Genomic DNA, 18,510 nt, shown 5'->3' with positions numbered 1-18,510 from the left:
TCACTGTATCTAGAGATGGCCTCTTAAAGATGTCACTGTATCTAGAGATGGCCTCTTAAACATGTCACTGTATCTAGAGATGGCCTCTTAAACATGTCACTGTATCTTGAGATGGCCTCTTAAACATGTCACTGTATCTAGAGATGGCCTCTTAAAGTTGTCACTGTATCTAGAGATGGCCTCTTAAACATGTCACTGTATCTAGAGATGGCCTCTTAAACATGTCACTGTATCTAGAGATGGCCTCTTAAACATGTCACTGTATCTAGAGATGGCCTCTTAAAGATGTCACTGTATCTAGAGATGGCCTCTTAAAGATGTCACTGTATCTAGAGATGGCCTCTTAAACAGGCCTTTGATATACCAGTCATGGTGTACTGGCCGGAACGAGACACAGCCCAATTATGGGACCACAGATGGGGATCGATCCTAGACAAACCACTAGGCTATGTCGTGCTCCATGGCTAACAAAATAACAAATGTTGGAATAATACTTGACTGCATTACTATTACTAGTATTAGTCCCTTTGAAAACTTGGTGCTATGTATTCAGCATAAAAGTTCTTTATGTTGTTTCCTGCAACTCCAGTCTCACATTTTTTATAACAGATTTTATTGTCAGATTCCTAAGTTTTTTTTACCAACAGATACAATGTAATATATGACTGAAATGCTCCTGTCATGCAGTGAACGTAAATGTTAGTGAAAATACACACCAGGGAATCATCATATTATGGGCATACTAAAACCAGCTTTAAAGCTAAGGAAAGAATATGCAAATAAATTGAGGTTCAAAGCTCATGCTTATAAAAGTTTTAATCTAGTCAGGTTCAAACTTTAAGTGTATAAATGGACATTAAAGTTACAAAATTATCCTAATGGAATATATACTGAAAATACAAATTTTAAACTAAAATGTAGCATATCTAGTCATGTAATAAACAATGGTACTAATAGATACTAGGCAATTAATACTGATACAGTACACAACAAAATAAAGTCATCTAGCATATCATAGTTTCTTTCTTACATCTAAAATTATCACACTGGAGGAAAAAAAAACAGAAAACGGATTTTTACGTAAAACTTGAATCCTGTGTGAAACGTAAAACTGATTAATGTCATCATTCGTTTGGATGATGCATATTCTATTGAGCAGATACTAAAACAGACATTTAAAATACAAATGCTGATACAAAGTGTATTTCAGCAGCAGCAAACTACTTTTGCTGTAGCATTTTCTTATTGTAAAAGCCAACATTAGATGAACTGTAATTAATATTGCATTTCAGAATTTTTAAGTGCCATTTCTTTTTCTTTAAAGTTTAAAGTTCAATAAAAATTGTGATTACCTAAAAATTGCATACAATCTTAGTCTGAGCAAACTGTACCTTAAATCCATATGAAATGTCCATAGACAGTCACACAAAGTTTGAGCCATGAACCAAGAGCATAAACTTTTATAAACACTGACCCTCTATGCAAAAATTACGCCCACATGCTAACATCTAGAATATAGCATCCATCTTACACATCGCCTTGGAAACCTCTCCAATTCCCACGACCTCTGACCCCTCCTCGTCCTCGAAAGAATCGACTATTCTGGTCGCCCCGACCCCTGGCACAATAGGAAAGAGATGGCATACACTGTAGCCGAGCTACATCCATTTCAGGTATACCATGATAATACATTCAAAGGATCGGTTACATGTATATGTACCTAGTAGTGTTGGGAATCGGACCTATAACCAGTTTCAACCAACCATCAGCAATTAATAAACAATCAAAGATCCATACTTTTTGCTTTTACAAATTACAAACAATCCCGAGGTGTAGGTTTTTTTCTATATTGTAGTAACTGTAGTAAAGATAGGGGAGGGGGGAAAAAATAAGTTTTTAAGCCTCTGAAAATTGCGAGAATGGTATTTTTGTTTGCACAAATCTAATTTTGCATAACCTATTTTTTGTTTGCGTAAAATTTTGAGCACCTATTATATGGATATAACAGATTATGCGGATATAACAGATTAAGCAAAAACGAAATGGGTTACCTGGATTTATTTCTACGGAACTGATAAATGGGTAACGCAGATTTTCAATTCTCAGAGGCCTGTGTTTTTGTTGGACAAACATATTAAAATATTTTTCCAACAATGTTTTATTTCCTCACATAATTAGTAATTGATGTGTGTATTAAATTAATATTTCATTACCAGGCTTTGAATAAAGAATAAATGTAAAATAAACACAGCAATAAATACAGGACTTCTAGATTATGATAGCCCCACTCCCATGTCTAGTGATATTTAATGTTGGGCTAGCAAATATCTACTATTGCCATGCCCGATGGCTAGTGAAAAAAAATGGTCAAATGCTGTATTTAAGTCTATTTTGTAAACTTATATATAAATATCCCGACCTCACACCCATCCCCTATTCCAGTATTTTTAAGCTCTATCTCCCTCTCTAGTAGGTGACATTATTACTATTAGTAAAACTGTATTGAAATTAAAGTAAAGTAGGGCTAGTAAACTTTTAATCGTGGCTAGTAAATTTTAAAAATCACTGATCCCATGGCTAGTAGATTTTATAAAAAATTCTAGAAGCTCTGAAATGTATTCATTAATGTACAGAGGAGCAAAGAACTAGAAGAGAGGTAATTGTGTATTGTTTTATTCAACCAAGAAAGCAGAAATCAGTTTGAAGCTAAAAATGAGCTATGCTCGATCACCTTGATTAATGAGAGCACATTTATTACATTTAGGTGTAGTGTTGTCACCACTTCATTCGTAACCTTTAGATTAGTTCATAGTCCAGGAGCATTAAGATATTTCGACACAGAAATAAATAGTACCAAGTTCATTTAAACAAAACAAAAATCAGAATAGTTGCCTGATATAGTAAGGATCAGCATAACAAAGTTTCCTGTGTGCTATTTTTCTTAAAGACCAAATATTAAACTGGCGCAAAATATTATTTATCTGACATAGAATGTGACAAAACAATATATTTCAGTTCAGTAATGAATGTTTTATAAATACAACAAATTAATGTATACAATACAACCACATAACATACGTTAGCTAGGTTCAGATAAATAGGGAAAACAGATGGGAAGAATATAAACTATAGATGTAAGCACTTTATCATGGATACAATAGTCATCATCAGCAACAGAACTAGCGCACACTGACAAATAGCCATAGACAAAAACCTCTGCATTTTTTCATTAGCAACAAGGAATTGTTTATATGTACTTTCTCAGACAGGACAGCTCATTACACTTCCTTTGATATACCAGTCATGGGGCACTGGTTGGGAAGGGAAAACCCAATGAGAAAATGGGTTCCCCGACAGGGTTAGATCCTATGACCCAAGCACTTCAAGCGAGCACTCTACTGACTGAACTAGATCAAGTCGACAGCTCATTAAAGAGGTGCAAGGCCACTACACTAACTTCTCTCTTTAATAACCAGTAACATGTCCTCAACAGCAAGTCCTGGGTCTGTGCTTGTAAAACTAAGTTTAGACTCCAATCTTTAATGACCTCACATGCATGCAATATGTTTCACGTTGCCATGTTGTATGCAATATGTTTCACGTTGCCATGTTGTATGCAATATGTTTCACGTTGCCATGTTGTTAACAGTTATTTTCCCACTTAGTTTAGATAGCGAGAAAATACTGCTGCCACCATATAAACTACTCTGAGAAACAACAAGTGAGCTGTTATGTGAACTCTTCCACAGACAACAATGCACAACAAGATTTGATATCCCAGTTGTAGGATAATAGCAGAGATGGAAAAAACACCCTGACAGGTCCACAAAGGGTTATCAAACATATGGCCTACACCAACTCTGCGAAAACAAATGATTATTTAAAATGCATGGGATTTTCATCTCTTACTGGGAGATTTGTTTTTACCTGCTGAACGTCATTCCTCTTCCACCTCGCCCCCCACGAAAATCTCCTCCTCCCCGCCGCATGTTCCGACCTCCTGAAAAAAGTTAAAAATTTATTTTGTTTCCAAACAACATCACTAGAACACATTACTTCATTGGAAGAAGGAAAGAAACAATGTTTTAAACTTTTATTTAATGATGCACTCAACACATATTTAGTTAGTTATATGGCATGGGATCACAGATAATGAGAAGAAACCCTCTGCTGCCATGCAATGGTCTATTCTTTTCAATGATCAGTATCATCCCATAGACAGGATAGTAAATACAACCACAGACGTATGGGCTCTTTGCAAAAGAATAACTATTTTCATATGGATTGTAACTAATTTTCGCCCAAATTTGAGGTTTTGACACACACTAAAATTTAAAATGTTTTTATTATTATCATTACTTATCAGTTTAGTTTTATTTCTTTTTTAACATTATTTAACTACAGCTCATCTTCGCTTAGGCTGAAAAAAAGTTTGTTTTGTTTAACGACACCACTGGAGCACATTGATTAATTAATCATCGGCTATTGGATGTCAAACATCTGGTAATTCTGACCCGTAGTCATCAAAGGAAACCTGCTACATTTTTCCTAATGCAGCAAGGGATCTTTTATATGCACTTTCCCACAGCCTTTGTCCAGTTGTGGTGCACTGGTTGGAACGAGAAAAACCCCAATCAGCTGAATGTATCCACAGAGGCGGTTCGATCTCATTTGGGCTGTCAGAGTCATAATACTTTGATGAACTCAGAGCTCATACAGGATTAAAAATACTTGTAGCCAAAAAAAATGCCAGATGGGATTTTTATTTGCCATAATGAAAATGTTTTAGCCAAAATTGTTTTGTGTAGCTTCTTTTTCAGCTAATTATGTACAAACTGGAATACATCTGAATAACAAAATTACCCCCTGATCAAAATCAAAGACAGCAATGGGGGTAGGGGCAGTTAATATATTAGCCTACTTTGATTTTTCAGTGGGTGAGGGGAGATATGCAGTTGGAAGACAATGCCCTCTGCAAACACATCCCAAATTCTATGGCCTATGGCATTAATAAAAATCTGAGAGCCAATACTCTTCTTTTTTTAAACAGTGCTCATTATTTCTGTAAAATATCAATCTTTATTTTGGTTTGAACTGCTTTTAATTGTATTTTAAAGTAACCCATCTATTCCACACCCCAACAATTTCGTAATTTGCGCCATTTTGTTGATTTCCGCGTCGTGTTATATGCTTGTTGTTGATTTCATCTTGTAAAATATGTAACCTAAGAATGCTGACTTCACGTTATGACTACAATCCATTTACGTCAAAAGGTTTTGATTAAAAAGATAATGAATTCAAATTTTACGGTCTTTTTAAAATCTAGCTAACTTTTGAGATGTCACCTCACAGTCAACAAATTTATATAATATTTTATCTAACAAATATCATGATTATTTTTAACTAATTGTATTCAGTGTACGTTTAACCGCAATTTGTATAAATACTGCATGATCTTTTCCCGCGATCGCGAAATGCATGAGTGCGAAATTAACAAAGACAACGGAAATAAACAAATGAAACAACAATTAAGTATTCATTGATGCAAACAACTATTTGGTGGTGAGGTTTTTTCTCACAAATTTACATCAAGATTTACTTGCGTGTAATCGTATTGTTTAATGTCTGCAACAGTCTCGGCTGACTGTCAAGCGTGACCTATATGCACATTGACCCAACGTTCGCGCACTATGTGATTGGTTCCCGACGTGGACATTGGGTTTAACGTGAAGCGCATAAACCAGTTTAGCGGACGTTTTTGTTTTGCTTGGTCTAGCTGAACTCAGTCCTAGCCTACTCGTCTTTGGCCCTGAACTAGAATGTGTATTGAAACTGACATGCAATTTCGGTCCGTTTTTATTACTTTGGCTCAAAGACTTTACAAAGTTAAAATAACACGCTACAGATTTTTCAGACTTCTCTTGCATACATGTTGCCGTTAAAATTAATAACTGTGATTATTAAAATAAGCAAACATTGTTATGCCGAATTCTTGATGACACCGCTTCTCGTTACCAGTCGCGAGATCCCTGTTAATATTTGTTATTATTATTACATGTTAGGTGTCGGATAGAATATGTAACTGATTGTTCACATCGGAAGATAGAAAATGGCTTAGCCAAAAAATTTGCTCATAACTGGATGGTTGTTGATATAGTCTGTGGCCTTTCATGTCTTGTAACCTTTGCTAATAACCACCATTCTGAAACGTATCTGTCTGCATTGAACTCATCAAAATCATGCACGGTGGACGCTGAGTGGATGGCAGCGTTAGGGTGGATATTTATATCGCCTGTCAGGCAAGTTATCAGTTTCGATACTTTTGAATTGCCCGTGACTGTCCGAGTGTCGTGAAGTTTTGTTTTTCATTTTACTTGTTTTATGATGCACGGTGGACGCTGAGTGGATGGCAGCGTTAGGGTGGATATTTATATCGCCTGTCAGTCAAGTTATCAGTTTCGATACTTTTGAATTGCCCGTGACTGTCTGAGTGTCGTGAAGTTTTGTTTTTCATTTTACTTGTTTTATGATTTTCTTGGTTGCCCGTACGGGCAACTGTTTAACAAAGAATGGTTGCCCGCAACATATTTTGGTTGTCCCGGGCGCACGGACAACCGATTTGTGCAACCCTGTTCCTTAGTAGGTGAAACGCGGCAATTTGATATAACAACTAAGTTTGGATAGGGAAATCCTAGCAACACCCTGCAATGTTCCTTAGTAGGTGGAATGCAGCAATTTCTACTGGCTATTGCTGCTGCATTACATTTCAAGCTTATAGTTACAAACCTCTCTGCACTCAGTAAATATTATGTGCCAACTTTTCTCAAACAGCTTCCTATTTTCAAACATAATAAACACCCTGCTACTCAAACACACCCTTCTACATTACTTATCAGGGTTTCTGGCAGAGGGTATAAAGGGTAAAATTACGTACCTTAAAAATCTTGGAAAATAATGAGATATATTTTTTCGTAAATTTTAGAAAGATTATAGTAAGAGAACTGCTGTTCTGTATATTTAATGCAGAGTCCATTTCTAAAAGATTTCAAACCCATAAGCACTTAATAGGGGCACTACTTATGATCTGTTTTGTTTTTGTTACGTACTTTCAAATTATTTCATGGCAGAAAGCCTGCATAGATTGCACCAAAGCTGAGGCAATAAAGGGTATGCCCAAAATATTTTACCTCAAAATCAATGAAACGTTAAGCTGTAATTGGTTTATAATAAGGCGTATCATAAAATATTGTTTGTTTCCGGTTACCTGACCGACCCTAATTTTGAACCTGCCAACCATAAACCTTTTTTTGTATATCCAAATTTTTTTTTTTTTTAATATAACAACGACTTCCACGAAAACATTCCAAAACTATCACAAGCACTAATTTGGTGTCATTTAGGGGATAACCCATCTGTGTTTTCCAATTTGCGGACGTATATCGGTGGTTTTACTGTCACAAATTTAGTTTTATTGGCGACCCGTTAGCCACGAAGTGTTTTCTTCTAACAATTGAATGATGGAGTTACTTCCCTTCAAATTGAAGTTCGGTAACTTTCGTGAGATATCGGGCGAAGAGTTGGAAAATTGTTTTCACGAATATATGCGATCTTTTCCGATTTACTCTACATCTAGCGTAGCGAGGTGTTCTGGTTAATAATAATAATAACAATAATAATTATAATAATAATAATAATAATAACTGTATTTAATTATTTACTCCAGCGACAAACTGGCCTTGTAGAAGTTTAGTGACATTCTGATAATCTAGGGGAGGGAATGTTTACCTATACTGATGGAGTTTACTGATCTCGATGCGTTTCGTTATTTTTTGTATGTGGTCACTGGGAACTTCAGAATGACCATGTGTTTGACGTCCAATAGCCGACGATATTAAAGATAAAAATCAATGTACTCTAGTGGCGTCGTTAAATAAATCAAACTTTACTTTTCAACATTCGTTTGAGCATCCTGAGCACTTGTACTGCATTTCTATTCATTGGACCAATTGATTGCTTCAAACCAAATGTGTACTTTAATACTGGATGCATACAGAATAAAACTAACATTGCAAATGATAAAATTGGTAAGTCTACCATTTCTTAGATATACTAGGAAAGATAATATTCATAACATTTTTTTTAAATGTTATTGTTGGACAGATAAATATAGAACCCTTCTTTTCAGTTCTCTTTAAAAAGAAATTGTTATATCTTAATTTACTGGTTTCTATCCAATTAAGGTGCAACCAAGTCTGTCCTGGACCAGTACAGAAGTTAAGTGTTAGTTTGAGAGTAAACCTTCTGCCTATTATTAAACAGCAAGGGGTCTTTTGTATGTACTCTCCCACAGATAGGTTAGCACCATGTTGCCCTCAAAATCAAAATGCCTTGCCTTTTATAAATTTATAAGTTGCCCATGTAAAAAGAAGCCTTTAAAAACACCTATGTGAATAGTACTACATATTTCCTTTTTTAAATTAAGTTATGAAATAGATATAGAAAATAAAATGGCCATAAGGTTTTTGTCCTTTTGAAAATTGTATAATGGAAAAAGAAGCCCTTATAATTAAAAGTGCACATAAAATATGCCCCCAAAACATCACTTTACCATGCCTTACTTCATTTCTAGGGAAAACACTGTGATGAATGGTTTGCATAATGCATTTCTATACATGCAGAGGTTATTTTGGATATCGGTAGTCAACACCTTTATTTAATATCCATAAATAAAATTATTTTCCAAAATAAAATGTTTTTCCTACCTACCTACCCTATATTTTTCCAGCATGTAATAGGAAACAAGTAATATATTTTTTTTGGCCTAACTGTTACTGTAATGTATTTCTGAATACGTACAACTCTTTACCAGCTATTATAGACATTACTGCACTAAAAAGGCCTTTGTGTGCTCAGAACAGATACAAAAAAACTGTTGTACCCAAATTAGAGTGATCTGAAGTTTGTTTTGTTTAACGACACCACTGGAGCACATTGATTAATTAATCATCGTGGTATTGGATGTCAAACATTTGGTAATTCTGAATCGTAATCATAAGAGGAAACCTGCTACATTTTTCCTAATGCAGCACGGGATCTTTATATGCACTTTCCCAGATAGGACAGCACATACCACAGCCTTTGTCCAGTTGTAGTGCACTGGTTGGAACAAGAAAACCCCAATCACCTGAATGGATCCAACCAGGTGGTTCAATCTTGTGATGCAAGCACCTCAAGCAAGCACTCAATCGACTAGGCTAAATCCCGTACCTAGAGTGATCTAAAGCTCTGGCATATATCTATAAAAATACTTTAATAAACACATTGGCTGTACGTCTAAAACATGCTAACGAAGACGACGACAAAATGCTGCCGGTTTGCCAACGCCATCTTACTTGACAGACTGCGGAACCCTCCTCTTCCCGGCTGTCCTCGGGCCCTAGGGAAGCCGCGACCTCGAGACATGAAGCCACCGTCTCCCACGGGGTTCACCCAGCCGCGCTGACCTCCACGACCTCGCCGCATGCCACGACCTCTCGGTTGGCCACGCCCACCCATCTGGTCCCCGCCCCGACCAACTGCTGCGAAGTTGAGACGTGCTTTGATGTTGCCGCGACCCAGTCTTTGCTGTAGGCTTCTCTGTGTAAAGAATCAAAAATTGAAAATCAGGATGTTGCCCTTATTATTATTATGATGATTAAAACGCTTTTACAAAAGAGCAAAAAAGAAGTAATGATTTCTTCCCCCTCCTTCCCAATTTCTTTTCAATCATGAAAAAAAAGTTGACATTTGTTTTGTTTAACGACGACTAAATCACATCAATTTAGTAATTATTGGCTATTGGATGTCAAACATTTGGTAATTTGACATAAAGAAAACCCGCTATATTTTTCCATTAGTAGCAATGGATCTTTTATATGTGCCATCCCATAAACAGAATAACAAATATCACATCCTTTGGTATACCAGTCGTGGTGCACTGGCTGAACGAGAAATAGCTTAATGGGTGCTTTTACAAAAAATAAAGCGATGATCATTTCTTTTTGGCTGAATTCTTTTCAATCATGAATGAAAATGCAAGTTTGAAAAAGAAAAGGGCAACCTAAAAGTAAAACAATTTTCACACTGACATGAACATTTGCAAATGTAAGTTTTAATGGCTGAACATAATTTTATGAGACATTGAGCTAAACACAAACACAGAATCTAGAACTAGATGCAAAAGTTGACATTAGAAGACATTTGAAATTATTAGTGGTTGAAAAATTCTGAAATAATCTGTCACCCGACTGCAAATGGTGACATCACTTTTAAGGTAGAGGTAGTGGCATAGCGAGAAGGGGGTGGGGGGCGGAGAACCCAATCAGACCATTAATAAAAAAAATTACTGTATTAAATTTTATAAAATCATACATACATAGTGTGGGTTGCCCACCCTCCAATCTAAAATCCTGGCTAGGCCAGTGTTTTCAGGAAGCACCTAACAAAACAAAATTATTAATCGCTACAGCTCCTAAAGTGTCCCAAGTTGATAGATACTGGAGGTGGAATTAACCCCTGAATCTCTTCGTATTTCAACTACTGTATTATCAGAAATTAATGTATAAAATACATGTTTACCTTTGTATTCTTCATAGCAGTGACCACACCTACTCTATTTGCCATCCCGTCCTCGGACAGTGAATTAGGCGAACCCATTCCGGGTCTGTTTGCAAACTGCTGCGCCAGCCGGCGATTCTTGGCACTGGCCTGCTGCTGCTGCGCGATGTTGGATCGGATGTTCTGTGGCGACGGTGCGGGCTGCGGTCTCGTTTTCTGAATGTTCGTGAAGCTTGGCGACGAAAGCAAAGAAGTTGCAAGTGTAAATATTCAAATTTATCTTTCCAGAACTTTCATTGGCTGAATTACTTACATGATGTACACGCAAGCAGTAGCCATTTTTAAATTTGTTTTGTGTTCCAAACTCAGGTGTCTCTCATACATGTACAGGCGTGCCTCATACATGTACAGGCGTGCCTCATACATGTACAGGTGTGCCTCATACATGTACAGGCGTGCCTCATACATGTACAGGTGTGTCTCGTATATGTACAGGTGTCAAATGCATGCAATTACACACAATGTATGTCCTAAAATTTATTAAGTTTACTCTTCAAGGACTTGAAAACAAAAACAAAATGTCACCCACCTCCTATAAGTTAAAGTTCAACCGTTTTTACCTGCTTACACCTGGATGAATGCAAATCCTAAAGGCAATGATTTTCTTCATTTCTTATTTATCTCAATGAGTGGTTATTTTATCATATATGATGTGAAATTCTCCAATAACAGAAATGTAATACAACTTTGTTTATATTGTCAAACAGATGTGTCATATCATTCAATTACATGTAGGCCTACAAATGAACATGATATAAACACACCGATATGGACTGAACCAAAAATGAACTGTAAAATGTTTAGTTTAAGTTTTACATGTACTTCACTCTTTAAGATGAATAATTTTCTGTTATCAACTGGCATACATTTACATGCATGTAGTTTCAACATCTACAACTGAAGTAAACATAACATGGGAGCAGTTCTTAGCAGGTTTATGATGTCATAAATTCTTAGTACACGGCAATTAGGTTAGGAGACAAAAGATAGATTTACCTGATTTACAAGTAGCAATCAGGTTTAACTCAAAAACAAAAAAAATTCTTCATTAGCAACCCACCATTTAACTTTGTTTTAAATATTATAACCTGGTTTTGAAAGCGATTATATGTATACAATCTTAGGAAACAAATAATCTTCATCTGACATGCTCAAGAAAGATTGCTTGAATGCATTCAAGAGGAGGAATCCCTGACAAAGTTTGTGAAGCACTTCTTGATGACTTTCATGCATATTAGGGTGTGTGAAGTCTTCACCAATTTTTGCAGGGCATTTCAACATTTGCATTCTTCAACATTACAAATGGTTCATGTTATGAATGCATACGAATGTACTAGCAAAATCCGACATTTTGTGAAGCACTTTTTTTCATAATGCATATTAGTTATTATGTACATGTCTTCACCAATTCTGTGTAGAGCATTTCAACATTTGCATTCTTCACCTTTATAAACTGTTCATTTTATGAATGCATACAAATGTACTGGTAAAATCTCTGACAAATTTTGTGAAGCACTTTTTATCATGCATATATCATGCATATCAGGGTTACCACAAAAGTCTTCAGCAATTTTTGCAGAGCATTTCAACATTTGCATTCTTTATCACAACAAATTGTGGACATCAATTTGACAAATGCACAGATTTATGGTAAAATCCCTGAAACATTCTGTGATGCACTTTTTTATTATGCATATCAGGCTTACCACAAGTCTTCAACAATTTTTGCAGAGCATTTCAACCTTTGCATTCTTTGCCAATACAAACTATTCATTGTTTCATGAATGCATACAAATTTAAGTTGAAATCTCTGACAAAGTTTGTGAAGCACTTCTTTAATGTTTGAATGATTTTCAACAATTCATGCAGACTAAAACTATATGAAGTCTTCAGCAATTTTTGCAGAGCATTTCAACCTTTGCATTCACTATCAACTCACTGCTATGAATGCATAAAATTTCCAGGTGAAATCCCTGACAAATTTTGTGAAGCACTTCTCACAAACTGCTTTAATCAGAGCTATTCTAGGTGAGCAAAACATTTCACCAAATTATCTAGTAATTACAAGTAATTTTCAAATAAAATATCAATCATTAAATGATATTTTTTAACAAAATTAAAATAAAATTTCACTTTGTTTCTAAAATTAGCACCTGGCAAATTTGATCAAACATCAAGAGATAGCCCTGCTTTCAGTGTGTCATGCATGTTAAGGGTTGTCAAGTCTAGCATTTTTCACAGAACATTTCAATCATTGCACTCAATCTTATATAACTTAATGCCTTTAGTTATCTTGCTTCACTACTGTATGAATGCATCCAAGGTGAAATCCCTGACAAATTTTGTGAAGCACTTTTTTTGCCCATGCATCAGTCATCTATTTTTAGTAATTCAGAAGTCTTCAACAATTTTTGCAGGGCATTCCATCCTTGCATTCTAACTCTTTGAATGATTTACACTTGCAACAATGTGGGGAACAAAAAGAGGGCTTCAACATCTCGTTGTAGAAGCCCAGATTATATTTAACCAAAGTCATCTACAGCATCATCAAAGATGGCATTTACTAAAGTCTTTAGCCATGGCAACCAATGCAACCGAATGAAATCAGATCTTTCCATCCTGGCTGAGAATTGATTGGATCAACAAGCAATCACGATCAACCACTTATGACCCTTGTTTCAAATCATACAAGTGATGAACTGAAGCAGGGTACCAATCACAGCACGTCAAGACTGAATTAGCCAATCACAGCCTTGGCATTCTCACCGATCATTCAGTGACATCTTGGTAGTGCTTTTAAGCACAATCTTCGTTGGAACTGGATTTGCCATGCTGTTTTCTGGTCTAAGAAGAAAGTCAAGGAAAATAGTGGGATTAAACAACAAACAATAAACGTACAAATACATTAAAGAAATAAAGATTGTAAACCATAACTAATCAATGGTAACCTCACAAGAATTATCAAATAGTGATTTACCGTTATTTTGAATATGTAGTTGCTTTTCACATTGTTGTACCTATACCTCTGACATAATCAATAATCTTCATTTTATTCTTCAAATATCCATATTTCATGTTTACAGGGCTTGAAATAAAGTTTGTGTTGTTTAACGACACCACTACAGCACATTTATTTCTTAATCATAAGCTACTGGATATCAAACATTTCTTAATTTTAACTCGTAGTCATCAGAGGAAACCTGCTACATTTTTCCATTTGTAGCAACGGTAATTTTCAGGGATCGATAGCTGATTGTGACAGCTATTTTGATAATAAATTTGATCGTTTTACCAACAACGAAAATCACCAAATATTGGGATATGAATCATAATTTGTTTTTTAAAAAATATTCTGGTCAGAAAACCACTGTTATTGGGAATAATGGACAAAAACACTGGACAGCGGCCACAAATACCAGTGTTCAAGATTAATGGTATCCCGATATCCCGGGGATACCAGAATTTAATTTTGGATACCAGACTTCAACAACCCAGTATCCCACCAGGATACCATATAATGTTGGGTTTTTTTTTTTAATCCTGCGTTTTTATTTTTTACTAAACAATGAAAGTCGTCATTTACTGGTGAAGTTAAGTAACAGTATTTTCGAGCTTGTACCAGTCTAATGCTATGCCATAACAATATCTCCCCAACTCGTACCCAGTCTATGCTACACTGGAGCAATAGCCGCGTAGCAATAGACTGGGAACCGCCAAGTCGCTATTGTTTTTGTTGGATGTTTCCTCCCTTCAAATTTTGAGATATTGATTCCACATCTGCAGAAAATTTATATAGGTAGGTTTGTCATTAATAATGTCAGAAACACTTATAAATTACTGCCAAATATTAATTTATGTTAATATTATTCAAAAATAGATTCCGTTTCAATGCAAATTTTACGAATTCCATGATTGCGATTGCGGCGTTGCAATAGACTGGAAACAAGAACCGTGTCGCCCAAGTCTGTTACGATGTTATTTATGAATTACATTTAAGTGGGATACTAAATTCTCAGGTGGGATACCAGATTTTGAAAAGTTAGTATCCAACTGGGATACTGCCCAAAAAATGTAATCTCGAACACTGAATACCCTAAGTAAACGCGGCTTTTTTTCCAAAGATTTTTGGCCTAATTTTAATCGACATTAACTATCTAAAATATAAAAATTAAAAAAATACATGAAAATAATACTTAACGATTCAAATATGAACTTTATTTTATGTATTTATAAAACATTCAAGTGAATATATGTGAGTAAAAATTATAAACTTGTATAAAAAAGAAGACAGAAACAACAGAAACCAATTATGTACTCAATATTTGGGCTAGAAAACCAAACCAAATGCTACATTTTAAATAAATTATGGCAGATCAACCAAAATTTGGTGAATCTATCAGAATTGCAAGAACAAAAAGCAATAGGCTTTGTTATATAATAGTAATTAGTCAACTCTTTCTGAATCCAGTTCAAATTGGGTACATATGCATTGTAATGACTTTTGAATATTGCCGTGTATTACAGTGCTCTACAAAGCAAGTTCAAATTTACTCTTCCCTGGCCAGTAAAGTATAATATTTAAGTCGCCAGCCACTTATATTTAGTAGCCAGATATTATATACTTGTAATTAAATCGATTCATCCGCCATTTTACGGCACATTACTAATGCTGTAATTGTTATTAGGACTGCATTTGAATGAACTCGTCAAGAGGTGATTCCTAGTTGTTAAATAGTAATTAGGCCAAACAAAAAAATAGGTGTGTTTCCGATTGCATCCCCCAAAAAATTAGGGTAGGTAGGTAGGTAGGGTTCCCCCCCCCCCTCCCCCTTCCCTTTCTTCCTTAATGTGTGTGTACTTATATAACATTATCTATAAATAAGATATATATGGATTTGTGGCATAAACAGATGTTTCAAATATCGAAATAACCTGTACCAAGGCTATGTTCGTACATTCGGTTACTTCCGTGACCGACCAAGCTGTTCGGTGGTAGCTAATCAGGGGAAGGAACTCTATTACAAAAGCTTTTCCATAATTTCTCGATGTTTTTCGGAAGGGAATTACATGTGCAAAATGTATCGTATAATAGTACGTAAACAATGTGCAAGGAAGGAAATACTCTTATTTGGTGATGTTGTTCTCTTTTATTTTTACTTCTTTTTTTTATTTATTTTTTTTATTTTTTTTTCAGTTTAAGAGAAAAAAAATTTAGGGTCGGGTGGGGTAAACTAGTGATGGTCGGTCGACCGGAAACACACCTATTTTTTTGTTTGGCCTTACAACTTACCGTTTGTGTCCGGTTCCACTAAAACAGTGAACGACTATTAACTATCATTACCAAATTCCATACCCAATAATTGTATTAAACGAATTTAGGTGCATTACCATTTTAATGGCACTGCTAAAATTTATGCATTTAAATTGCAGTACTCATTAAAAGTTAAATAAAAGCATCGTGATAATATCTACCAGGCGTCAACGTGTTACTAGTACCAAGAATCGGCTACCTTACTTTTGGTTTAAATAATATTTATTTTCGTCACATACTGCCTTGTAAATCCATAAATACTGTTTTGTAAATAGTTGTGTCTTTAAAGCCGTCTAAAGTAGTTATGAAAATAGAACCATGTTTTCATCCTCCACTGGTGAACATGACTTCCATCGTGATTAAAACGACATTCACAACTGAAGACGTCGTTATCGAGGGGGGACCCGTTGTAACGATAAGCACGAGATGATATATAAGTCGAACATTTAAGATAATTAACGTTTGAGTTTCAGACAGACAAGTAAAGACATACAGTGGCTCAACAGTGTCAAATAAAACCTGGCTCTAAATGGGACAAGACCGACTTGGTTCAAAACTGAACTGGGGCCGAATTATTTCCAAACGCTTGATATTCTAGTTAAGGGAAATAACAATATTAACATCTTAATGAAGTATTACCTCCCACTTAACATCACTGTGTTTACTCTTGAATACTGGAAAATCGTTTTTCATAGTCCAATTAACAGGTCTCAAACTTTTATTTTTCAAACAAATTACTGATAGAAAATGTTTTATGGAAAATAAATTGCTACTGGTCCACAGTGTTTTCCAATGTCCAGTTTTGTTTACAGATTAAAGTAAAATTATTGGACAGTCGCCAACTGGCGAATGTGATTTTATTTTTTAGACGCCAGGGAATGTTTTTAGTCGCCATGGCAAGTATTTTACTCGCTTTGTAGAGCACTGTATTACCGACTTTTGAAGTCTAGAAACACTTTCCAAAAGAAGTGTTAGCTAATACACGAAGGCAACAAATTGGTGCATAAAATTCTAATAAAAAAACATACTCCCGACCACAACATAAATTTTTGTCACTCTTAAAGCCTTTCACAGATTATGTAACAATAATTTGTGCACAGTATAAATAAAACACTTTATTATGCAATATTATGCACTTTTTTTGTTCTTGAATGCATTATATTTATAAGTTTGATGAATAACAATAAAAAATTACTTGTTTTATTGTCATTTCAATGGTAAAAACGTATTCTTTCAAACTGCCCATTTTTGTCTGACCTGTGCTGGGACCAGTCTTTCATATAGTGAATTTGAGACACAAAACTGTTTATTCTTCAAACAAGTATCATATTTCTAATATTATAGTTTTGTTAGGAGGGTGCATTAAACTAATGTAATGCCATAAATAAATTAAGCTCATTATTAACATTACCAACTAAAAAAACATAACATGAATTTTAGGACATTAATTACTCCCACAATTCCCACAATTGTCACATGACCATACCATATACAGTGAATTTTGTTTCTGTGTCGGTGTGTGGTGGGGGATTAAACATGCCGTAATGATTTTTCTTTTTGCTGTCCAGTGAATAATTTAATTACTTGTGTGCAGTGATATGTTGTTACAGCTTGGAATTATTTATTTTTCTGTTATGATTTATCAGTTCTAAATTATTTTTGCACGGCATGGTAGACGTTAGCATTGCTGCAATGACTGTGATCACGATTACAGTGTTTGTAATAATTAATGGGAAAACAATATAATGAACCAGAAAAGCATAAGTCATTTGTTGACAGTATTGAAATTGATACAACTGGACAAAAAATTACTTTGGCTTATACACGAGGCCGATGATTTTGTACTGGATATTTTGGGTCAAACTAAGACTTTAAGAGGTCGGCTTATCCACGGAGTCGGCTAATACACATTAAGTATGTCTTGGTCTCCATGAGCTCGAAATAGATCACAATACATGATTAGGGTGGGAAAACGTGATGGTAGTTGTTATTTTTACTGCAATTCCGTTTCGAGCAAAATTGCCTGGAACCGTTCAGATCTGCTATGTACAGCAGTACAGGCGTTATGGGAACTTATGTGTTGGGCAGATGATGTTGACTTGTGCTTACACATCGACTTGCAGTCAATGTTAATCTTGATGAATTAATAATTGGATAGTATAGGCATGCTTAAAATTTCTTAGCCACTTGACTGTCTACACATCTTACTGTAACTGTGAGACTTGTTGGAACATGATGATGATAGAATACTTGAAGTTGAACAGTATTAGAACACGTGTACAATTTTCATTTATAAACCTAACATTTAAATAGTATGTAAATCGTGTAATAACAATGTAAAGGATACTCTGTTTCTGTTTTAAACTACGTATACTACACGTTAAAGCGCCGATTTTATAAACTATTGTTTAAATCATTACTTTAATACAAAATCCATTTAATGGCGTCTGAACAAAAAGCAGTGTAGCAGTAAATAATATTACGCCAACCAATTATCGTCACAATCTGGGCAAATTTTAAAATTACATTATTCACCAGATATC

At 35.2% G+C, this 18,510-nt stretch overlaps 1 protein-coding gene across 2 annotated transcripts in view; it reads right to left on the bottom strand.

Moving 5' to 3' along the window:
• Positions 1-18,459, bottom strand: part of LOC121373363 (chromatin target of PRMT1 protein-like) — a 32,605-nt gene extending 14,146 nt beyond the window's left edge. Inside the window, exons 1-6 of one of the 2 annotated variants that reach the window (XM_041499961.1) lie at positions 18,315-18,459; positions 13,423-13,500; positions 10,618-10,828; positions 9,393-9,636; positions 3,928-4,000; positions 1,532-1,618 (exon numbers count right to left, since the gene is read on the bottom strand). In XM_041499961.1, coding sequence (XP_041355895.1) covers positions 1,532-1,618; positions 3,928-4,000; positions 9,393-9,636; positions 10,618-10,828; positions 13,423-13,487 — 680 coding nt within the window. In that variant the 5' untranslated portion in view covers positions 13,488-13,500; positions 18,315-18,459. The remainder of the gene's footprint in view (positions 1-1,531; positions 1,619-3,927; positions 4,001-9,392; positions 9,637-10,617; positions 10,829-13,422; positions 13,501-18,314) is intronic. The other variant, XM_041499963.1, reaches the window with a different exon arrangement.
• Positions 18,460-18,510: the final 51 nt, after the last annotated feature.

Source organism: Gigantopelta aegis, chromosome 5, assembly GCF_016097555.1.
Source record: "Gigantopelta aegis isolate Gae_Host chromosome 5, Gae_host_genome, whole genome shotgun sequence".
Classification (NCBI taxonomy): Eukaryota; Metazoa; Mollusca; class Gastropoda; order Neomphalida; family Peltospiridae; genus Gigantopelta; species Gigantopelta aegis.
This window is presented reverse-complemented; position numbering and strand designations above follow the sequence as displayed.